The sequence below is a fragment of the Cavia porcellus genome, unplaced genomic scaffold, assembly GCF_034190915.1.
Source record: "Cavia porcellus strain 051 isolate PalLab524CR breed Dunkin Hartley unplaced genomic scaffold, mCavPor4.1 scaffold_31, whole genome shotgun sequence".
NCBI classification, from domain to species: domain Eukaryota; kingdom Metazoa; phylum Chordata; class Mammalia; order Rodentia; family Caviidae; genus Cavia; species Cavia porcellus.
In genome coordinates this window covers 38512128-38538453 of record NW_026947514.1, presented here as the reverse complement: position 1 = coordinate 38538453, position 26326 = coordinate 38512128, and the positions used below count along the sequence as shown (strand labels likewise).

Here is a 26326-nt window from a genome sequence, read left to right as displayed (position 1 = left end):
TATATGTGTATGAATATTCAAAATCTAAAAAACAAAAATGTAAAATACTTCTGCTCCTAAGCATTTCAAATAAGGAATATTCAACAAATATATTCATATTTGTAATATAGATGTCATAATAATCAAACAGAATAAATGTGACATGGTACAGCTCTGTAAGGGGTGGGGCTGTGAATGATTTAGCATATTTCCTTCTCTCTCTTTCTCTTATTTCTACTTTTACATCATAGTCATGCATTGCTATTAAATAAGCACTTTTAGAACAAAATGGTTATATAATCACAGAACATTGCCTGAAAAAGTACATTTAAGATCATCATACATCAATTTTTCAAAAATGATTTTAGTGCTCTTCTCTAATATTTATTCATCCTTAAGATAAGTGGTAAATGAATGTACAAAGCTGTCCTCTGGCCATGAGTGCATTCCTGACACTCCCACAGCGGACCCTGGGCCATCTATCCTGTCACAGTATATCTGAATTAAGTCCATGGAATATGCCCTCATAGGCAGCAAATCTGCATGGTTTTTAGCATGTTCTGGAAACAGATATGTGCTAACTCTTTTAATCAGATTTGGGTGCCAGTATGTCCCTGTACCAATTTATTTGTTGTCTTCAGTGTTAGAGTAAAATTTTTAACCAGCATTTTAATACAGATGGTGCCTCAGTTCACAAACTTAATTCTTTCCACAATTCTGGTTGTAAAGCTAATTGGACAAAAATCAAATCAGGTTCAATGTTGACTTTATGAGGAAATTTGACTTGGTTCTTACCTAATCTGGTTTGCAACTTAACCACTTTTGCCTCTTCCCACCTTTCTAGGTCTCTGGGTAGGCTTTCTGAATGGCTCCACTTCTAAAACCAGCTATGGAATACTGTTGCCTTCACAGGTAGGGGAACCAAGGTACCACTGTATTCACTTGAAATTATTCTTTGGCACTTGAAAAACACAGTTCACCCATAGTTAATTAATGATTTATTAGTAGTTAACAGATTCACGAGATCTTACCTCTTTTTTCCTTTTCTCTTGTTTTCCTTCTTCCCTTTCATATGGGTGCAAATACTAGATGCGGGTTCTTTGGCCATTTACAGACCATACCATAACACAGATCCTTCTATAATTTATGCCTTCTCTCTCAGAGATGCCCCCACAGAAACTGGGAAGAGAAGACTTCTTCCAGGAAGATTAAGATACAAAGAATGCTACTATGGATGCTACTATGAGAAAGTAACAGGATATTTAAAGGTCTCAAGAAAGGTCAAGATTCATAAAAAGCAAGGTAGACAGGAAGGTGTGAAGCTGCACTCCCATGTGGCCAAAACTGCACTCGTGGAGTCACTGTCACACACAGTCTTTTTCTCTTTTCTTTTAATCTACTCACTACATTTTTCTCCACCTTCTCCCTGCATTCTGCTGTGCCAGAGAGAGATGCCCATGGTTATTTGGCAAAAAAAAGTTGATTTTTCAGTGCTTCACGGAGCATAAACGAATTTAAAAACAAAAGCATCAGTCTAGGCCAAAAAACAAGTATGTTTTATTCATTAATATAAAAACCGAGGAAGAGATGAGAGAGTCAGTAACAAGACAGTCACAAAGCCTTGGAAGGAAAATTTTAAAAATTGACAAAATAGTCAAATAAACACAATAGTAGAAATCCCAGAAATGAAAGCATTTTAAAAAAATTTCAGCTCAGACAAGTGCAACCATCTAAATAATGCTACTTTAAGAAACTACAAAAGCTGTAAGAAGAACTATGATCTCACACAAAAATAGTGTTTCAATAGCTATTACTGTAGATTTACTCTAGTGGGTATTTAAAATGTCAGGACAGCTCAAAACAAAATAACAGGTTAAATACAAAGGCTTACTCTCAGCATGACACCATTGGCATGTAGATTTTAACCAAGGTTTAATTCTTCCCCAAAGTCTAAAATATATTTATGTATTTGTGTTCAATGAAGATAGAAATATTTTGTTTATTAAACTTATAGTCGAATTTATGTTCTAGTCCTGTCCATGTTTAAAGGCAACAAGACTCACTGAATACCAATTAAAGACTAAGAAAGAGGTGCCAGGCATGTGAGAAAGGAAGAAACATGTTATAACCACATGGACTACACGACTTGCTGTGCCTCACTGCTACCTCCTACGTCTACAATCACTATGCACCCACTTTTCATCCTTCATTCCCCCATGTGAGGTACATGGTGTTGTCTGCATTGTACCTGTGAACACACAAGAATGGAACTCAATCTTCATGGTGTAGATTAAGCCAAGTTACTAGTTAAGTCTTCAGAGGACTATATGTACAACTCCATCTTCTCATTTCTGTACCACAGCTATTAAATGATTCATCCTTTGACTTTTCACTGAGGCTAATGACAAAGTGGTCAAAAAATTAAATACAAACTAGGCCGTATCACTATACTAATTTCAACATGATATTAACAAAACACACTTGAAATTATTTCTTGTGAGAGGTTATAGTATTTAAGATGTAACTTAGTTATGCAGTGCCTACAAATCGAGACTACAGAAAAATACTATATAATAAACATGACATGCAAAAAGCTCAGACAATTATATAACAATAGTACAAAACTCAGGATGGAGAATTCTTAAACTGTGCCAAAAGTCATAACAAATTATATATGTGAGTGTTTCAATTTACCATTACAAAAAAATATTAAAGTTCTCCACTGTTTACAGTATTCCCAACAAACCATCAAATGTTTTTTTTTTTAACTTCTAATACACAGAAGGAAAAATAAATTGCAGGTTCAGATAACTTCTACCTTCTCACATAAGGAATGTAGGCCAGCTAATAAAGAGAAATTTCAGTATTTCTGAGTGTTTACCTTATTTTATTTCAATAGTTAACAGCTAAGAAACACACGTCACAATAGTTAGTTTCTCTTACCTAGTTTTAGGTGTAGATGAAAAAGTATAGTTTTCAGATATTCAGGCATGATACTTTCAGCTAGTAAACTGGAGAAGAATTTGTATGGCATATCTAGCACACTGGCTCTTGCTCAATCAGCAGGTAATTTCAAGGTCCCAAGAAAAACTATAAATGTCCAACACTGGCCTGGGTCAGCCCTGTCAGAAACTGTGGTACATCATATGTTTTTCCTTTAAAATTAGTTATTTGTTTTCTCACCTTGGAAAGATCAGTTAGTTTTATTTATGAAACTATAGTACTTAATCATACTAATAAAAAGTTGCTGCAAAATAATTATTGAATTATCATGAATCTTATTCTATAATTGTTGTTATATAATCCTTTAATTGTATCATGAGATTCCATACAATAGTACTTCAAATCATCCAGGTGCAATCGTAAAATTTTAGTGTCAGGAACTATAAGGTCACTTCACACCTGTTCTACCCAGTTGCCTAAATCCTTACTGGTGTAGGTGAGTTTGCTGCTGAAAAGGATGAATTATTCCATTCTTGAAACAGATCAAGTATTTCAAATGACCTATAACACCTATCCCCAGTTCTTCTTCTCCTTCTCCTTCTCCTTCTTCTTCTTCTTCTTCTGCTTCTTTTGAGATGCTGGGGATCAAACTCATGACCTCACACTTGCCAGGCAGGTGCATATGCCGCTGAGCTAAATCCCTGGCCCACCCAGTTCTTCTTTTAGCCAAACTACATTTTCCAATTTCCTTTAGCTATGTATCATTTGACAAAATTCCAGAACTTCCAACCATTATGATTATATTCTAGTAAATATATTACTTCTGTATTATATTTCTTTAAAATATAATACATCCCAAAGCAGAACACAATATTTCATCTATAATCTGATTAACATATGTTGCATTAGGATTATTCTCATCTTTTTTGATCTCAAAGCAAATACACATTCTTTTATGTATTTTTCAGATTGTTTTCTGTCAGTACACGTTTATGAGACATAATGTTTACATGCCCTGTGTGGCATTGGTGCACATACGTAACACATATTAATTCCTTCTTTATCCCCTTCCCCTTCCCTCCTTTTCCTCCCTCCTTAACCTCTCCATTCATCTCTTGATCCCCTTCCTACATTTAATGCATCTTTAGAGCAATGCAATTTTGTTTTATTATATTCATATGAGTATACTGACAAGACAAATTTAACACAGAGGATTTGTCAACAGAACTATACTTAGAAGACTAATGCCTTTGCTCTTGGGTTCAATCCTACATCACCCTAGGGACCTTCTGAAAAAATCTGAACTAAGTAAATGATGCCTTGTATGAAAATATCATCTCTGTTTTATACATTTAGGAATACAAATAAATATGTTACAAGATTTTCCAGAATAAAAAATATATATGAAAGTTATTTTAGCTTGTGTATTAGATATAGATACAAATATAGACATAGACATAGATACAGATACAGCTATAAATATAGATAGATATGCACATGTATCTTGAAGTTATATTTATATATTATCTTACTTTCCTTAGAAGTTGAATGCATTTATGATAGATTTGATTAAAAAATAATTCAAGTTTCAAACAGTCATAGTATCAATTAGCTTAAATTCTAAATGTATAATTCCCCCTGAATGTTTTAATTCTCCTAGAACATTTCACTTACTGTCATCTTCCTACTGACACTTAATATTTATACAAAACAGATAAAATAAAAAATGATCAAAGAGCTTTTTGCACTAAATGTTTTTTTTTTAAACTACTTGTTGGAGGAAAGGTTAAAAAGAGCAATAAAAATACTAAACTTTAGGCTTCATTCTATGAGACAAGCTCAGAAAAAAAGAACCCTATATGATGGGGGAAATGTGGCCTACATAGATAGCGTTATATAGGTTTTTATGTGGTCACAAAATCTGAAGATAGATTTGCTAGCTACTTATTTCACTTTAATTATTTCCCATCAAAGTTATTTCAAACTGCAAAACAGCTTTTCTGAGGTTTAACTATCATTCTTTCTAATTTTTCCCCAAATATCTTCTTCCTCTTTTAACTTTTCACTTACCTCGCTCATTTCTGTCTTTTAAGCGCACAAAATATTAGCAAGAGGCAAAGCCCAGGGGATGGATTTGCTTATTAAATTCAGAAAGAATCTGAAGCAAACTGTAGTAATTCATAATCAATAAAATGCTGTCAACTAAGTAGAGCTAATCTAGGGTCTGTTCGATTAAAAAAATTGCCTAAAACAAATTTTCACTATAGAAATGATACAATCTCCAGAGGAGTACAGACTTTAATGCCACAATTGTTTTATACAGCATTATTCACACAAGGCAATTAGAATGAATTAAATCAAAGTGATTAATTTGCTTGTGGGTTAAGGTGAAATTCAAAAATCTATAAAACTAAATATGTGGAAAAATAGGAAATCTCAGTAATTTGGGCAAAGGTTTTCTCTAATTAGCTGCACTGCAGCATTAAATGTTATTATACATGGAAAGGAAAAACTATATAACTGTTTTAGACCTAATACACAAGAGAAGCATTAAAACAGACACTAAATTTCAAATATTTCTCATATTTAAATTTGGGAATAAATTCTATGAATGAAACATTTGAAAAAACCCATGAACTAAACTCAATAGGAAACATACATTGAAGTATTTGGCATTCTGATGAACAGAAGAACTTAACACTGAATACTGAACAGTTAAAATTCATTATTGTTTACTAAAGTCATATCCTAAGTACAGCACATTCATAATTCTAAGACTGTGACTATGATTACTGTCAGCAATGTTTCATTTTATCACACCCACACTTATATTTAACAGTCTGAGTGAATTTGACTCTTGTCAAATGCCTAAACCAAGATGAATGGGTGAATGATTAGACACACCAACAGATAGACAAAAGGATGTAATAGTTTGGATTCCAGATGTCTCCCAAGGGCATTATACTTGGTTCCCAGATGATGGTGCTGGCCTAGCTGGGGGAAGGCGGTCACTGGTTGCATAACTAAGAAGGTTACATCGTGTGCCCAGTGTCTTCTTTTTCTTCTGTTTCTTGGCCATAAAAAGAGCAACTTTCCTGTAGTCCACTCTTCCTACATGCAGTTTCTGCCTTGCCATGGCCCCAGACAACGGAGCTGGTCAACCATGGACTAAACCTCAGTTATCCCGAGACAAAATAAACTTTCTCTCTTTAAGTATTTTTTCCTCCAACATTTTGTCACAGTGACAGAAAGCTGACCCATGTAAAGCTTTATTTCAAAAGCTGCATGTGTTCTCTGGTCCTTGACAATAGATTAAAACGAAACAAACGTAGAAGAAAAGATCAACCAGCCATCAATTCCATAACTCATATAAGAAATGATGGTGACACAGGCCAGGGGACAGCGATGGAGGAGCTAAGAACTAGAGGTGAAAACAGAAATATGATGAAGATTAAATGTAGGGCACTTTGTCCTAAGCAACTGAAGGGTGAAGTTTCCATCAATTGTTCTGGGGAATGATGTCTATAGAAATAGAGTTTATGAGATGGTTAGGGCTTAATTTTGGATAATTTCATTATACAAAATGAGGCAGATGGATAGAAGAGTTTATATTTCAAAGAAAAGTTCCAAGATGAATATTTATATGGGTGTTGTTACTATATATTCTCAAAGTTATAAAATTAAATGATACCAATGAAGGAACAAAGAGAGAAAAGGGGAGAGACACAGGACTGAGCTATGCTAATAAAATCCATACTATGTCCTAGTCAAGCTGTTTTCAGGAAACATTCCTATATCCACGTATACAGCTTCCCAAATCAGAATTATACCACAGAGCAGTGATGGCAAACCTTTTAGAGCTTTCCATGATACAAACAGCTCGCTGAGGAACGTGTGCCCTGAGTTCACCACTACTGCCGCGGCGCCAGTCACCAGCACCTTCACTAATCCTCAGTGTGAATAAAAGGATTTTCAGTGACCCAAAAACAAAACTCAGAATTTCTCACTGAAGACACATTCCTGATTTTTTTCTTTTTAAAACTTATCCCATTTAATATTTTAAACAGCTCTGGACTTGATTAAATCTGACTAGATTGCACAGAAATCAGTCAACTACATTCTGAACTGATGTAGCACCAGGTAACACAGAGACATGTGGCATAGCCCATGGCCAAACTCTTTTCTAGTATACCAAAGGCCATTATTACATCATTTTGCTGAGGCTCTCAGTTAGCTGCCCTAAGACCCCATTTCATTTCCTGCAAAGCAAAGCATCTTACTGACAGAGATCAACAAGGCAGGTAGCTGCTTCCTGGTCTCAGTTTAACGTGGACTTCAAAGGACATCCTGCATTTAAGGACTTAAACTCCCACCCTCACCTGCACCCTAGGAAGGTTCTACTTCTTCTTTCAATCTTGCTCATATCATATATTGGCTCAGATATGTATTGATCAAATTTCACGGAAACATAGTTTGCGAGGGTTTTTTTTTTTTTTTTTAAATTCCTGGCCATCAGTACAACTTAAGAAGCCATTTAGCTAGAAAATTCATACTGCATCTGGTAATGCACAGAAAAGGAGTCGATATAATCCTCTTTTACAATTTCCCCACAGAAGTACACTTGAAAATCTAATATCCACTTCTCTGAAGGCTTTTCTTCCTCGCGTCCTGTGTTCTATGCCCATTCCCTTCACCTTCTCTCAGCCATCTGAGCCTAACAGTACCTGCTCTGATGTAAAACTACTTTTTGTTTTATCAAACTTCTCTAGCTAAACCTCTGCTTTGGTCATTCGCTGTTTTTCTTGAGATTAAAACACACTTGGCAGGTCTAAGAAACAAAAAGAAAAGTCAACTCTATAAGTATAAACAAAATAAATTTATAGGAGATATAAAGGAAGGTATTGTTCTACTTGATTGAATATCATGCTTTTAAAAAATCACTATCTAAAAAGAATAGATTCCACTCACATTTATAAAGTAAAATGCTGAAGACAGGCTTTCTTTCAAACATTGCATACAAGCAGTCCTACTTTTTGTTTGATATGGACCAAACTAGATACAGGAAGTGAGACTTTTTCATTTGTCTTTCTTTATTATTAGAGATGTTGTGTCTGTCTTTTGCCCAAATAAGAGATAAGTAGAAAAACTGAAGAGCAGTTTCATGAAATAATCAAGGAAAAATTATGGATGCTGCATACTTGGAGAGGGAAGTTTTATTTTCATAGAAATACATAAGGAAAATAATTAAAAGTTAATTATTAAACGTAAGACAAAGAGGAGAAATTTAAGTGGAGGATAGGACAGAAGGTACATACATATTTCTTTTATACCAGGGACATTTCTAATTTTCAATCTTTAACAAGTTGAAGGAAAAATCAAGAATAAAATCATCAGGAGAAATGACAACACTCTGAGAGTTTAAGTAAAATGCAAGAAATTACAGTGAGTGGTAATGTGAATGCTTTGGGAAATTAGTTTTTTGCAGGAACTGGATTTTCTAAATTGAGTATTATGACCAGTACTAACTGATGATTAATGGTTGAATGCTTTACACCTTCCAAGCACTCAATAAGTATGATTGATTGAAATGTCACTTATAGAGTAACATTTAGAAAGCAATTGTACAAGCGACATGTTTGTAGGAGACCTACACATATCCAAAGATCCAATTTAAGCAGAAAATTTTAAATAATAAAAATAGCATTTCCTACCTTTTCCGTGTCAATGCCTTTTGACATGGACCAAGTTGAGACGATATAATCCATGACTCGCTCACTAAGGCCTTTGGGGACCTGATAGAGTTTCAGAAAGTCCCGAACGTTATTCAGCATCTCGTGGTATCGGTTGGTGTTGGCATACATTTGCTGGAAAATTGTGGTAACATTTCCAAAAATAGTTGCATAAAGAAGAGCTGAAAGAGAATAAATGATGAAAATAAAACAAGCGTCCCTAGGGAAAAAATAGTATACCATTTATTAAATCACTGGCAGAGAGGTCTTGGTCAACTTACACATTGCATGTTAAATCCTAAGCAGAGTGCCCAGAACCTGGTATTCACACAAGAACTTCTCTCTTCAGTGTGATAAACATGACTACTCACATGTGTCAACCACACAAACCGTAACAGGGGTTCATAAAAAGTCAGATGATCCAAGGTTATAATTTGCCTAAGAAATTCCACCCTTATAATTGTAGTCCTGTAACCTTACTGTCCCAAGTAAGGCTTTATTTCAAATTTTCTAGGGATTGATGATCTTGGCTTGGAAATGAATCCTCCTTCTGACTGCTTGCCGCCCAGCTTTGGAATACTCCTTTTGTTATAAATACTTTTGACAGGAAGTTAGAGGGAGTAGAAACAAATTAAAGTACTCCTTTTATAAAAGTTTCTGAACAAAAGCACAGATGGAATGAAAAACTGAGATAAAACTGTGGGAGTGTCTGGAGTTGTCAGATTATAAGGTTTTTAATCCCATCATTCATAAAGACAGCTTGATGACCACTGCTATGTATCTACAAGGCCCTGTGAGCAGGAATGAGGAGCGCACCCTGCTGAGCCATAATTTACCAGGTCTTTCTTCTCTGGACCTGTTTAGGTTACTAGTACTGACCTGGTGCAGCAAAATTAAAAAAAAAAAAAAAAAACACACACACACAAGTTCAGTCCAAATTGGAGATGTCTCCAAATTCCTGTCACACCCCACCTCCAGCCAAGCCTGTTTTCCTAATTTAACTTCTTTATTTTGGGGGAGCTCTTTTAAAAATGGATCAGTAGTGTGTCTACCTTGATCTTTAATAAACATAGTTTTTAGTCACCATGGACATTCTGTAAGTATTTTACAAATACGTAGACTATAAGGCAGTGATCATTTTCATCCTGCATCCTCCAAGCATTTGACAAATCATTCTATGAAACAGAGCACAAGTTGTTTGGTTTTGCAGTTTCACCAACATTTCATACAAGTCACATAAAATCATACTTGTGGAGCAATTTAAGAACCTTAATACAGCATTTTTGGGAAAGCTTTTGTATTTCAAGAGCAATTATTCTTCTCTGAGTATAATAAACTTCAATTCCACACAGAAATTTTTATGAAAATTTAGCCAGATTTTCTGCTATTCTTTATGGATTTTCATGACAGTGTATACAGAGCCCTTGTTAAGTTAGATAATACTTTGCCAAACCTGGGTAGAAATATAGTATTGATAGTTTTCAAATAAGTCTTTAGATGTTTACATATTCATATTAAACAAAAAGTGGGAGTCATCACAGATTTTACATGCTTATTCCATTATGGTTAGTATTAAGAAAGAACAACATAAAATAATGTGAACAAAATAAGAAGAAATATCTAGCAAATATAGAATTTCATGATTTCAGGAAAGAGAAATGAACAGAATTTATATTTTGAAAATAATGAACTTTTTAAAACTGAACTTTGAGCCAGGGGCTCAGCTCAGTGGTATAAGTCCCTACCTGGAAAGCCAAAAAAAAAAAAAAAAAAAAAAAAAAAAAAAAAAAAAAAAAAACCTTGTAAGAGTCACGGAAATAGTGCTTTAATTGTGTTTTAGCATAGAACCTAGCTTCTAGGTATTAAGAGTTGCTAACTAATACCTTAGAATTACCTAATTTTTAAAAAGAATGTTTAACCTATTCAGCTCCCTTAGATCCTTGAAATCATACTAAATTTGCTAAATGTCTTACTAACTACCTTTCAATTTAACACATTTGCACATTGAAATGGAGCACATGGAGGTAGTATAATGTCTCTAACAAAAAGATAAATTTGAACAGTTATTCTGGCATAATACTACCTTCCTAAGAGCCAAGGAAATCAGGTCAAGATCACAGTATCTGGATTTAGTATACTAATAAAAAAATACTGAAGAAAGAAAAAGAAAGAGCTTCCTAAACTTCAAGCACTGCAGTGTGCAGAAAGACTCCCCCCCCCCCCAACTGACAGAAGAAAAGGGAATTAAGTCCAGATCTCATAGTTGGAACTCTGTACAAGGCCTTGCATGAAATATAGGATCCAAGTCCTGCAGAATCCCAGGAAGCTCCTACATAAAGAACCTTGGCCCCCACTAGCCTGGCACTTAAAAGACTGCCTCCAACAGTCCTCTATATTCTCAGAAAGAACAGTGTGCAGAGATGTTCCACCTATTAAAGAATAAGAGAGGAAAGAAAGCACCAGACTTTCCCTTAAACTCAGTACTCAGGGAAACCAAACACTGGGAAGGTCCAACAGTTCCTGAATCCAAGTCAATGCCCACAGACAGAGCTTCTAGGCCTATCCAGGTACTGGGCAAATACCTGAGGCCTCAGTGAGACACACATGCATTGTGGTCAAAATTGCCCCTGCCTCTGTGCAGTGGTCTCAAGCTTCAGGTACCCCATAGCAGCAGTGGCCTTGGCCCTGCTCTGTGCTGCACAGTTCTTAGCAGGCTCTGGGGCAAACCAGAGTGGTGGCACTGATAGCTATGAGACCCTAGTCCTATCACTCACCCAACCATAGACAGCACTATATTGAGGGAGTTATTGTAAGTTTGAGGGGAAAAGAGGTAAGCAATTGTTCAGTTGCCCAAGAGTCTAGTCCAGTCTCTCTATTGTGAGGCCCATTATCAGGCAGAATCATGTGAGTTTAGACTGTAGCCTAGTATGTAGTCCAGACTATGTATGGACTCACCCTGTTTCTAGACAAAAATGTGAAGAATCAGCTACTGTCTTTTGGGCACCCTACCATTCCATCCTGAAAAACACATCAACTGTGGATATATGACCACCTTCAGCTGGAGTATCCTCTAGAACTAAAACAGTGACAATGAGCCCACTGTAAACTTGTAGCAAACTTAAACTCTGGGTAACATTTAATGCACTTATCAAAGACTCAGAGAAACTAAGCAGCCTGCTTAGAACTTTTAGGAGGAGAATAAATAAAATCAGGTTTGTACAGACATTGTTGATGACAACATGCATTAATAACTTATAGGGAAAATGAGCACACGTAAGAGACAAAATAAGGAGTCAATAACTGATCATTAAGCAAACTGTACATAGATTCTCAGAGAATTTAAAATAGGCATTTTAAGGAAACTCAATGACTGTCAAGAAAACACAGAGAAACAATTCAGTATTTTATCAGAGAAAAAAACAAAGATTGAACTAAAAATAGAATAAAAACCCTTGAGCTAAAAGCTACATCAACTGAAATAAAAACCATAGTAACAAGCACCAATAAGACCAAACAGAAGAATCAGTAAGCACCCAACAAGTCTAACCAAAAACACATAGTTGGAAGAAGAAAAAAGGGGAAAAAATGAAGAAAGCTTACAGAAACAATGGGGACGACCATTTCTAAAAAGCAAATATTGGTGTTATCTGGACTGAAGAGGATATTAAGAATGCCAAAGGTGTAGAAAGCATATACATAAATAGTAACAGAAATATTCCCAACCCCTAAATAATAATGCTGTACAAGTACATAAAGGTCAAAGGGATCCGATCAGAGTCAAATAAATCAAGGTTATTCCAAGATATATTATAATCAACTCTCAAAGGTTAAATACAAAGAGATGATCCTCAAAGGAGCAAGAAAAAGGAGTAAAAAAACCACTTAATGCTGTTCTAGTAAACTGATAACAGACTGCTGAGCAGAATCTTACACGCCGTAAGAGAGATGTGGTTTTCACAGGCTAAAAGAGCAAAATGTTCAAGAAAGAACACAGCAAAGTTAACCCTCAGAAATAAAGGAGAAATATAGAGTGGATATCAGGACGGTTTTTGGTGGCTCATAAAATCTTGCTTAGCCACCTGCCCATGGAAAACAGCAGTGACAAAAATTAAGCAATAAACAAAAGTTTGAATAAGTCATGCAACAAAATTTAGGGTTAGTAAATTTCAAGACAACCACCACAGTCATATGATTCATCCAAATCAATCAACACTGGTGTAAAAATTGTTTTTGAAAATATGTAAGATGAATTTAAATTTTATCTAAATGAAAAACCTATTGAAAAAAATAAAAATCATGTATGCAAATAACTTTAACAAATCTGAAGGCATGACCGCTGAGACTCAAACTGGGATTAGATAGCCCACCATGCTTAACCATAAAATTTAGTAACAGAATTCTTCACTATAGTACTACTAGTAGCAGCCTAAAACTCCAAGGACTTGATGTTGCTTTCTAACCACCTAGAAAAACTATTCTATAATCAATAAACCTTAATAAACTTTGCCACTCTTTGTTAATTCAGCCTACATACCACCACCTTCAGCAAATCCTAATAAGGCACAAAAGTAAACACAAGTAAAAACATTAGGTCAAGGTATAACCACAGAATGAAAAGAAATGGGCTATATTTTCTTATGAAGAATATTCTCTTCACAATAATCTTTATGAAATCTAAAGACCCAAGGAGGATTTATAAGCAAATAAACAATGGAGAACTTAATTTAACAAAGCCATGAACTATACACACTGCACATCACTCTCTTCAAATATTAAATAATGATTAATTTATTTAAACATAACATGAGGAGACATTTCATAACAAGGTAAGTAAACTGAAGAGTGTGCTTGGATAAACCAAGAGTATCTTAACTACAGCATCTGGTTTACAATCAGATTTTAATTATAATTGATAACTTTGAATTAATACCAGTCCCAAAAGACAAAACTCTTAAGTAGAGAGAAAACTAAATTAAAACAATTACTAACACTAGGAAAAATATAGGTGACAGCAATTTCTTTAGGAGGAAATATTGTAAGGAAAAGATGGAAAATAAAATTTGTGGTATAAAATAGCACAGACAGAAAGGATTCCTTTAAACATAAGGAGACATTAGTGAGTAAGATGAAAATATTAAAAGGTAACCATACACACAAATTTAGAATGCTCAATATTTTAAACACAACACATAAACCATGTACACCATTGTTATAAAGACTGAAAAACAAAGCAATTATAAATAATTACATTATTAATATGTTAAGAACTAGCTCAGAAAAATACAAAGCAGGAAATCAAAAACTCAAAATGTGTGGAGAAATGAGTGTGAGTGGAAAGGTTTTCTTAGTATTTTTATTTTATTATTGTCTCTTTATGATCAATGCTTAAATTGATATAATTTTAAATTGGTTTGCTATAATCAAACAAATTTTATAAGCCCTGTTAACCATAAAACAAAAAGATGTGACAAAAATAAGGACTTCACTAAAACACAGTACTATGCAAAGTCACTGAACCATGAAAGAAAACTGTAAAGAAAAGAGAAATAAACTAGAAAAACTAGAAAACAATTTACAAAATCACAGTAGTATTACCCAACACAACAACTACCTTAAATATAAATGAATTAAATTCTTCAAGTAAAGACACAGCAAGACTGAGTGGCTAAAACAAATCCTTTACTATATGCTTCTTACAACAAATTACAATACAGTTTACCTGTTTAAGTACATTAAATCTGTATACCAAATACATTCTGTTTACATGGTCATTTTTCTTCCTCATTCATGTCTCTGCTCAAAACCAAAATCTTCACAGCAGACTTCCCTGATTATACCTTCTTCTTCCAGTATCCTACTCCACTCCCTTACTAAGATCGGTCTTCTTTATCACTAATTTACACTGCATATTTATTTGCTTATTAACCATATTCCCTACTAAAAATACAAATTCCACAGGGGTACTGGTGAACCTAACCCTTTTTTTCTCAGTGTTACACATTTCTCTAAAACATGCCAGTTCTTGGAACACAGGAGACATTCAAATATTGTTCTAATGAATTCATACCCTAAAAACTAAGCTTTCAGAAAAAAATTTTTATATAAAAATGTCATTACTGGTGACACATAAATAGAAGGAACATATGTTAAGGTAGGTAGAATGAAATATTTATAAACAAAAGTAATCTATATCTTAACCTTGCTAATACAATAAATAAATAGGAAAGGTCTATTGTGATTTATCAAACATAAATGCTCAAGGCTGATCTGCCTATTTTTATATAGACCAATTATATTATTTTTCCTTTTAGGTAGAGATACCATATAGTCAATTTACATATTTTACCAATAGAAATTAGGACAACTGTTTGTCAATTTCATGAGCATCTTTCTGTTTTTAATGAAGCCTTTTAAATTTAACTTTTAATTTTGCAAACTTTTCTCATTGAGAATATGAAATCCTAGCACACATACAAGGAATGTTTACTAAAAACAAGATATATTTTTCTTATTCACCAAAAATGAATTATATTGAAAATAATTATAGTAGATTACAGGTGGTTACAAAGTCTGATACCATTTCTATTGAGAGTCAGGATCTCCATCCTTCCCATTGAGTCTAAAAGTATCCCATGACTGTTCAACCAATGTGATATGGTAAACCAGACAATGGAACATGGTAACCAAGAAATGGATATGATTGTGTACAAGTTACTAGGCTCAATCCTTAAGAAACTAGAAACCTTGAAATTCTAACTATTTAAAACTCGCTCTTTTGGATTCTGGTTTCCAAGTTGCAAGGAAGCCCAAGTATTCTTTTGGGTATTCTCATGGAGAGGAATAAAGGCCACTTACCAATAGTTTAGGCTGAGCTCCCAGCAAAACCCAAGCCTGGGACTGAGCAATTTAAAATCTCAACATGAATATACACTTCTGAAAACACTGAAGACAATGTAGGTGGTTCAGCCATCACTTTCATTTCTGTTTATGCTAATGCTATTTAATAAGGATATTGAAATGAAAAAGAAAAGATGCCAGCAATCTGTGATTGTAGTGTACGACAGTTTTCCAGGATCAGCCTACCAGCTCTTTGGCTGAGTCAATGAAGCACATTTTGAGGTCCTCTCGAGTCATCTCAACTGATATCACATAAACTACAAATAATTCATGCTCTCTAAGCCCTGCATAAGTTACAGACTCACTAATATAATAAATGGTTAGTCCTTTTAGAGCCATTAAGCTTGATTAGTTATGTAAATATAATAAACTAAACCACAATAAAAGAGAGTGAGTCTCAACCAGTTAGAGGAGCTAGAGTCCCTTAGGACATACATCACAGCCTGAAGGTACATTTTGGAAAAGAACTATTTAAATATTTAATATGGTTTTATGCTTTAACTGAAAAATATCTATTTTCACAATATAAAAATTAAGATCATGAACAAATATTGTTTTCAAAAACAAAACAGGTTAAAAGATTGCACAATGTTATTTTAACTAATCACATACATTAAAGAGCTATTAAATTTAGCAAATATTCATTAAATTTGTTATGTGCCACTCATTATATAATTTTTTAAGTAGACAGTGCTTTAAAAGAGCAGACTCCTCATGCTTAACTTGTATCCACTATTTCCTATAAGCAAGTTTAAGTTTTAACTACTCTAAATTAGCCTTCAAAAAAAGGCTAATATTTCCTATGGTTTATGAAAATCTATAATAGATTCATACTTATATATAGATAGATATAAATAAACCTGTTTATATAGAATTAAACAATTAATAAAAACCTATAGTCATATAATTATTTGTAATGGTTTGAACTCACATGAGCTGCTCATTACAGCAGATAACATAAAGACATTGAGTCTTTAAAGAAGCTATGTTCTCTGGTCATATCATTTTGTTTACTCATTAAATCCAGCTGAATCTATTTGTCTCCCTATTAACAATATTTATTTTTTAGACTTTTAAAGCCCACTAATAATGAGATCCAGCATTAATTTTTCCTAATACCTTCCTAAGTATGCAAATTAAATTGAGGTTTTCATTTATGAGGCAGGAACTTTCTTTTACTAGTCCACTTAAGCTTTGCATTATGCCAATTATTTTAGTAGAAATAAATCTCATTCATTGCTTTCTGTGTGCGAAGTATGTAAAACACTATCCTTCGAAAGGATGCTGGAATTTTGAAATAGGAGTTCCACGTAAAATAATGACTTGACTGAGTAACTCACTATTTGACTTAACTGTCAACTACTGAGACAAGTTGGGACACAGAAAGGATCAATTTTAGAATTTATCAAATTTTAGCATAATTTTTGCACAGATTTCACTCAACTTAGACCTAATTTTGGGTTTACTGTAACAACCAGAATAATCTCAACAATTAATGGCAATAATTATTGATATTACTTCCTATATACCCTAAAGATATATTTAATTTCAGGAAGATACTTTTGAGAATATACTAATGAATTACTGAAAGGGCAAGAAAAGGATGAATTAAAATACATGAGAAGATTGTTTATTGAATAAAACTCAGAGAAATTAAGAGTAAAAAGAATGACTGTCAAGAAAATTTGACTTCTATGCTTCTGACAGTTATTTATTTTATTCTTAATAAATCCAAAATTGTTATTTGCTCTATTCTATCACAATTCATTTAGATTTCAATAACATTAATATGCTCACCTTGCTTATATAGCTATAATTTTTTGTAATTTTGATTAAAAATTTGGACAAATAAGTACAATGTCTCTGAAATAACAATAATAAAAGACATTTACTGAATATTGATCTCATCATTTTGATTCATTTTTAATGAGTTACACAATAGTTCTCAATTTTATCAACTGTCAGGTAACCAGAGACATCCAGAAATTAGTTTTTTTGCAGGGGAGGGGACTGAACTCACAACCTTATACTTGCCAGGCAGGTGCTTAAGCTGCTGAGCTAAATCCTCGGTCTAACAGCCAAGGATTAAAACTGTGTGCTACCTTTAGAAGCCTCCGGCTCCTTCTGAGTGTCTGCCTCTTCCCATCCTCACATACACCTCTCACCTCGCTCAGCTCCCTTATTCCCGGACCTGCCCCACTGTTCATGAGAGCACACTCTGCTTTGTATTAGTAGGCCCAAAGCTGGACTGGACACCCACAGAAATACTCTACAGCTGTTTTAGATGCTAAACTACAACATCAAGCAGTGCACTGCTGTCTACGCCAGCACTGACCGTCCTCTATATATTTGTTAGGAACCCTAAATCTACTTTGAAAAGAAGGAGAGAAAAGGAATTTTGAAAAGCAAAACTCAAGAAACTGCTGTCAATGCGCAGTCACTCAGACATTGCCAAAGAGAAAAAAATTTACAGTTTGATGCTACGGTTTCAAAAACCCTGGTTGCAAAGAAATTCTAAACTGTCATCTGACTAGACTAAAGGAATAAAGTAGGTTTCTGCCAAGTGATGCAGAATTGGGCAAAAGGCAACACAACACATAACTCTATATTCCCAAGAATAGAATGCCAACTCCGAAAAGACAACATGTTTGACTTCCTTTTTTTATAACTGAGGGGACTTTTATTTTGAGTTTCTAACTCTAAAAGTTGCTATTTTTATATATTCCAGAAATAACTGAAAGTGTAACATATTTCAAAAGCTATGTAGCTGATGTCACATATTTTAGTTCTATACTTCTATTTTATTTCTAATAATTTTCTTCAAGTTAGAAGGTGGCACATTTCCTCCTCTACCACATACCCCATGCACACATGGATGGTGCAATAGTGTATTTTTGGTCTGAGATGATTAATATGGTGATATGAGTTGGATCTTTCAGAATACTTAAAAATTTTATATAAAAATCTTTGAAGTCCACAATAAGGAAATGACTATGATGAAATTTCAGACATGATAACATGCCAGTATTTTGAAAAAGAGATATTTCTGTGACTATCAAGTTATAAATGCAAAGATTAACTGCTTTTTGTAATGTCAAATCTAGCTTTGTCAACTACAGCAGATAAAACAGAATGAAATACAGTGAGTTTATAATAGATTCATTATAATTTCTTTTATTATAATTAATGTCATTTTGTACTAGTATACATTTGAAGAACCTAGAAATCTTTCCTTTGCAATAAAGATATCTCCAACCATTTTGGTAAATTTAGCACCAAACTATGAAAAGTAGCAATAAGTAAAGAATGTAGTAGTCACTTTTTATTTATCTATAAAATTAGTGTTAAAAATAAATCTGCCTTACGTTTTAAAATCCTGAATATGTGTTGACTTGCTCACCATACACAAAATGAAGTTCTTAAAGTGCATACCTTTTAAATTTTCTCTTCAATAGCTCTGCATGAATAACTTCTGGGCACATAAAAAATAGAAATTGAAATAAGATGAAAATATTCTCCTTCCATAGCAAAGTAAACAGCAAGTACACAAGAACCATCCCAGTTCAAAATGAGAATATACAAAAATGTACTGTCGAAAGTTGGTAGGAGGCACACAACCAAGAAAACCATCACTAACAGGGCTGCAAATTATGAATGATCTGGTCAGATAACCTGTCCCGGGAGTATCAGAAGCTAGGGACATCAAATTTTGAACCTTGATAGTTAATTAGAATCATTTGTAATTTACATTGAAAATTCATAGGTAAATTTTTCATCATAAGTTAACCAAGAACAGATGCCTATACTAAGTACACATTAAAAGTTTAAATAGACATAGTGCTTGACCAAATGATTCCATTTCCTGGAAATTATACTACAGAATTATAAAAGTAGTGGACAAAAGTCCTCACTGGCATGTTTTTCATTAAGGAAAAAGGTAAAATGTCCCCAAATAAAGATTCCACAATATAAATGAGAGTATAAACACAATGGAAAATTATCCATTAAGATGATGATAGGATACCTTGATTTGAAGTCCTATAATACTTTTATTCTTTTGTTTTGATTGGTTTTATTCTGTTGTATTTGATTTTATTATGTGTGATAATATGGAGAGCTGTTTTAAAGAAAACAAGACAGTAACCATTGTTCATTTCCTGTTATTTTGTTTTGAAGTTCTTTAATGCTTTCATTCTTTTGCTTTGATTGGTTTTAGTCTGTTTTATATTATTTGATTTCATTATGCATGAAAGTACGGACAGCTATGTGGAAGAAAACAAGAGACATTATTGTAGCCATTGTTGATTTCATATTATCTTGTTTTGAAGTCCTGTAATGCTTTCATTCTTTGTTTTGATTGGTTTTATACTATTATGTTTTGTTTGATTTTATGGTGTATGAAGATATGGACAATTATTTTGAAGAAAACAAGAGACATGGTAGCTACTGTTGATTTCTTGTTTTGAAGGCCTGGCTGCCTGCATTATTCTGTTCTAATTTGCTTTGTTCTATTTTGTTTTGTTTTGTTTTATTCTCTTTAAAATAAAAAAGGATGATGATAGGAATCTCTGGGCATAGATACAAAAAGAATGATAATACATTTTTGTTTGAAAAAGATTAATCTTTACATGTATTTTTCACATGTATCTTTATAAAAATGATTTATGCATATGCAGAGAATTATGTCTATTAAAGACATTTATAATATGTACACAACTGTTATTTTGGGGGAACAGGATTTGTGATGATTTTTTAATTTCTTTTTCTGCTTGTTTTAAAGATGTTAAAGTTTTAAAAATTTAAGAGAATTTCCTGTTACAGTGATGCCTTGGCTTAAGAGCTTAATTTGTTTTGTAATTTTGGAGACAATGACTGCATCTGTGTTTGTGTAGGGAAGATCGCTGTGGCTGTGTCACCCAATGTCGGTTTTGAAAACAGAAGCAGTATTTTGCCAAATGCTTTTGTTTGCAAACCATGCACAAACCAAGGTATTACTGCATGCATATAATTTTTTTCAATAAAGCATACACCATGTCTATTTAAAAAGAGTAAACTATGGTCTTTGAAAGCTAAAATTATAAATATCTATAAAGAGCAATTAGATAACATATTTGAGGTAACACTCTAGGAAAGCCATTAGTAAGCCTGATAGTAGTAATAGCATTAACAAGTAAGTGTTCATGTTGATTGTGAATCTGACAAACATTATCTAGTCAAATCCACAAAAAATACCCTAAATTACTATTTTATTCTCACTGTAAGTATAGGGGCAGAAAGTTCAGAAATTGATCTCACCCAAGTCAGACCAAACTTTATTCTCAACAACCACACTACCAAACTGAACCGTATCAACCTTAAAATGGATACTGCAAATAATAATCTTTCTGTTTCACAGCAGATACCATGTAGCCAACACAGGTTGCTTACTAATTATAGCAGGCAAACTTGCTCATGCATGAATAGCAAATCTCAAAGAACTAAATACTTCCAGGGCTAGAATGTAAACCAAGAGAAAACAATGTGTATCCCTTAAGTGAACAAAAGATATTCTGGGTCCATATTAAGCTAGAATGTGATACAAGCAAGGGGACTTTAAATCTATTATGATCACCACATTACCAAAAGCAGCTATTTAATCCAAAAGAAAATTTACTAACATCTCTGAAACTGAAAAAGAAAGTTTTAGTTTACTCTGCTAATGCTGAGAAATACAGCTTACTCATTATAAGACACATCAATCCTAATCAAGCATTCATTTTTACAGTGTAAAAGTTCCAAATTCAAGAAAACTGGATGCATAGTTAGCAGTGGGATGGAACTTTTTCTTTTATTTAAGGAGAAAAAGAAAAAAAACAGAAAAAGGGTATAAGTAATACAAAATTTAAAAAATAAACAGTAAGAAATCACTGGTTTCTAGATTACATATTCTCATCTTAGAAATAGTTGTTAAAGTTACAAAATTGAAGCACATAAAGTAGACTTTCAAACAGTGAGAGTGCAAACAGTTTTGTTCAATGATCCAAAAAAAAAAACTCAGTAATATGGTTATCTATCTTATACACTTAAACATATATGCAGTTATAACCTTTAGAGCACTTTTCTTTTCTTTTGTACAAAGACTATTACACATTTTGGGTTTTATTACTCCCACAGTTCTTACTACTTTTTTTTGAAGAGAGTAAAACCAAATGCAATGTATCAGAACAGAGTCAGTCAAATCAAAAGGATGGACATAATAGATAATGTAAAAACAAAATACAAGGTGATCAACAATGGTTATCATACTGCCTCTTGCTATTTTAAGAAGAATTGCCAGTTATAATAAAATTGAACAAAACAATAAAGAATAAAACCAAAGTATTGGAGACATTACAGGACTTTAAAAGAAGATAAGAGTCAACTGGAATGGGCATCATAATGAATCTTATTGTTTTCACAGTTTTGCCTGTACTTTCGAACTTGGTACTATCAAGCAAAGCAGAAGAGGGGAAAATCAGTCAAAACAAGATGGTGAGGGCAATACAGGATTTCAAATCAAGTTAATAGGAAATCAAAGTAGGTTACTATAATGTATCTTGCTATTTTTTATTTTCCCTTAGTTAAAAATATAAAAAGAAAAAAGTAATTTTAAAAAAAGGGATTGAGATAAAAGAGGGCATAACAACAGAACAGCGCAGGTCAAAACATAACCATTTAAGCAAAACAGTGTTTCACCACAAGATATCCTGACATAAAAATAGTTACCATAGGGTCTCTTTCCTTGAAATCTTTGAGTATAACTTCGTATACTGTAGCACCAAACATACCAAGACACTATAAAAGAGAATGACATTATTACAGGGTATTTAGAACCAATTAACAGAAAATGAACAATGGTTTCTGTATAATCTCCTCTTCTATAAAAGATTTTCCTTATATTATCATATATAATAAAATCCAATAAGATACAACCTTTTAAGACTGATGGAGACAGAAGAATACATGTTTGATGGGACTTCAAAACAAGATGATACTAAATCAGCACTAGCTATTATGATGTCTTGTTTTCTCCAAAATAGCTGTTCCTACCATCCGATCTTCACTGCCTCATTTCTGTTGAGCTCTTTTTCTGTCGTTTGTTGTCAGTTTGTCTTCTTCATTTCACTTTCTGCTCCATTTATTGTGGCCTCTCTGCCACCATTTCTGGAATCTTGTTATTTTCCTTTTTTAGAATATCCTGCAGTATTCTCTGTAGAGTTGAACTGATGTTTGCAAATTCCCCTAGTTCCTCTTTATCCTGGAAGCACCTTGTTTTTCCATCAATTTCTAGGGACAGTTGTGCAGGATACATCATTCTTGGCTGGAGGTTATTATCTTTCAAAGCTTGAATTATTTCCCCCCACGCTCTTCGCGATTTCATGGTTTGTGCCAAGAAGTCTGCTGTAATTCTGATGGGTGTTCCCTTGTAAGTGATCTGTTTCTTGTCTCTGATGGCTTTTAATATTCTGTTCTTATACTGGATTTCTGGAGTTTTGATTACTATATGCCTAGGTGTAGCTCTGTTTGGGTTGTAGGTGGCTGGGGTCCTGTATGCCTCATACATCTGAGTATCTTTACCTTTTGCTAAATTAGGGAAATTCTCTTGGATTATTTCTGTGAATAGCTTTTGTAGTCCATTTGTTTGTGTCCCTACTTCTTCTTTTATGTTCTTAATTCTTAAGTTATAGATCCTCTTATCATCTTCTAGCCTTTGTATTGTTGCTGCTTGGGTTTTTTTTTTTGTTATTTTTAAGAAGTTTTTCATTTCATGCTCCCATATTACAAATCTGCCCTCCAGTTCAGATAATCTATCCTTAGTATCTTTCAAGCTATTATGCCAGTTTTCGATAGAGTTTTTAGTTTCCTGGTAATCTCTTTGAACCTGCTTCACATATTCTATGACATGGGATGGAACTTTTAATTAGTGAGTCTTGGATGATAAAGTACTGAAGGGACAGGAATGATACAAAGCTACCATTGTTAGTGTCCCCATCACCACCATTGGATATTGCATTGCTAAATCAGTTCTACACCCATTAACCTACCATTGCAATTTAATTGAGATGCCTGCCAGTACTTTTTTAGGAGGTTTCCAACTTTTGGTAGGCTCCCCCTGTGAAAAAGCCTCTTATTGAACTCAGGAATGTGTGAACATGTCTGTCACCAGCAACGCTCTTGTTTAAAGTACTTTTGAAAATAATAGTATGTCCAGGTCCAAAGATCCATCAGATGACCACCATTCTTGGGCTTCCTCTCTAATCTGGAAATGATTCTAAATATCAAGTTTTCAAATCAGATTATTGACATTTTGGGTAGATGGAGTGAAGGGCTTTATTTTGGAGCTACAAAGAGATAAATGAGTTATTGTAAATTCATTCTGTGAACATTTCCCCAGACTTTGTAATCTTTATAATTTCCATTGTAAGTGTGAAATCTTTCAGTTTGCCTGGCCTTCAATAGGAACTGTCTTGAATCGCACACAACATATAATATAGTTAATGTATATAAGTAATAAACTAACTTATTAAATTATTTAACCAATCACACAAGCCCAAGCATAATAATTATAAGAAATCTTATTTGTCTACTTAATCATAATGACTCTTCACAGTGCAGGTAGGATAAAGCTATTATAAACAATCATCAGTGTTTTACTTACCAACCTGCACAAGTGCATGTGATGTTTGATTCTCACAGGTTTGGATCCCACCAAGTATGTGTGGTGGGCACAGGAGAGGAAGTGAGCACTACACTGTGTCTTCCCCAACCCAGTATTTCCTTGTCCCCTCCACAGTCTGCATTTGAGCACAGTCCAATCAAGTCATGAAAATTATCATTAAAAATTCCATAATAATGATAAAGTTTACATTCTTTTAGGACTACATCACTGGCTGTCCAGGGCCACATGTAGCCTTGGGTCACATGATGAATTCTACTGCTTATATGGTAGAATGTGGACCAAGTTACATCTTTCAGAGGTGAAAGTATCTTGATGAAGCCGACCTTTTGATGAAGCACACCACAGCCCTCAGCAGGTGCATTTTTTTGTACCAAGAATTAAACTCAGGACCTTGTGCTTGACAGGCAGGCACTTATGCCACTGAGCTATATCCCAAGCTCCACTCATCATTTTGACTCCTCTTGCTGGGGTCTGTATAATCCTCTTTATGAAACCAAACACTAAGAGTTTTCCATTTTTCTGCCACAATATCTCTTATACTCATGATCCCCTTTCTCTTTTCTATGAACGTGGCAGAATCCAGTTTTGTTATTCCAGGGCTATGCTATCATTATAGCTAACAGCTGCTCAGTCCCAGGCTGTTACAGTACAGTCTGCACATGGCCAGCAGGCAAAACATCCTAAACGATCATTTATGTGATTTTATGTTTCTCTTTAAATAATAATTACTATGCCTTCGTATCTTTAAGGCACTCTAAGAGAGCCTACACAATAAGATCTACATAATGAGAAAAAGAAGTTTATCAGTATTTTTGCCAAAAATTAATTTGGCACTTTTCTACCTAGACGCTGAACTCCTGCAAAAAAGAAACTATATCCTTAAATTATTTTCCAATGAAGTCAGAGTTTTGTCCAGTGAAAACATGAATAAAAGTTAATTTAGTCTGGTAATCTAAAAAGAGGTGTAAGGTTTCCTCTGATCCTCTAAGTATGATAGAACATTTACACAACTACTTGTCTCCTGCTGCCTGACACAGTGCAGGAATTATTTTACTGCCTATTAAAATTTCATGTACTACATAGCAAACAATTCATCAAAACAAGGCAAAATAATTCTTGAGTAAATTTGTCCTCTAAATTCTTCAAGGCAAGGTCGGTATCATCTATCTCCTTCATGATCTCTAAGAAAAACTTCTTGATCTGCAATAAAATGAGTTATCAAAAAATTTGCCAACTAACAAAAAATAGTAGTAACAAACAACATAGTTTGAGGGAAACATAGAACTAGTCTGTGAGTAGAGATTTGTTAAACTATATATGCACAGACAAAAATTTTACAAATGGTACTTTATACATTTATAAATACAAGATGTCTCTTTTTTTTTGCAATAACCAGGAGACAGGAAATTCATTAATGTAATGAGTACACCTTTATTAAGGGCTTGATGTGTGTGAACAGAATGCTAAGCATTGTGGGAAACCAGATTACACGTTTATTTTTATTTGTTAAACTAACAGATGAACAACTTTATGTTTGTATAATTATATGATTATGAATTTCCTCATCTTGTTTAAAAACATAAACAATATATCAGCAATATGAAAAATATCAAACAATAAGAAGGCCGATATTAAATAACCACACAGCTGACAAAATGGTCGATAAAGTAAAAACTAAATAAATTGACTTTATTTTCCAGCTGAAATTATTCCATGTTCTTCTCACCATTGCTAACTTCACATGCCCTTCACAACTTTCATAGCTTCTCTTTTGTAAAACACGGCCACCTCCTTCATCTGTGGGACATGCTACATCTCTACTGGGTCTCATCTCCTCCTGTACCTATGGTGCTCTTATCTAATCATCCAATCTGGCACATTTAGTAAAGCCAAACAAGGTACTGCTAATAGTCATGCTAGGACAACAGGAGTAAGGAAGGAGGGCTAGAGTATGTTAGAGAAGCTGTGTGTCACTACCCTTTTATTATTTCTTCTCATCATAAGAGATAAATTACAGCTTTGGGTAATTGATTGTATCAGCGACCACTCTCTGAGGAAGTTCATCCATCGCAGGAAACCA

General features: G+C 33.8%; 1 protein-coding gene across 1 annotated transcript in view; it reads right to left on the bottom strand.

Annotated features, from left to right (window-relative positions):
* Kcnh5 (potassium voltage-gated channel subfamily H member 5) overlaps positions 1–26326 on the bottom strand; it is a 330578-nt gene that overhangs the window by 112159 nt on the left and 192093 nt on the right. The window contains exon 8 of the mRNA XM_063241526.1: positions 8634–8833. Coding sequence (XP_063097596.1) covers positions 8634–8833 — 200 coding nt within the window. The remainder of the gene's footprint in view (positions 1–8633; positions 8834–26326) is intronic.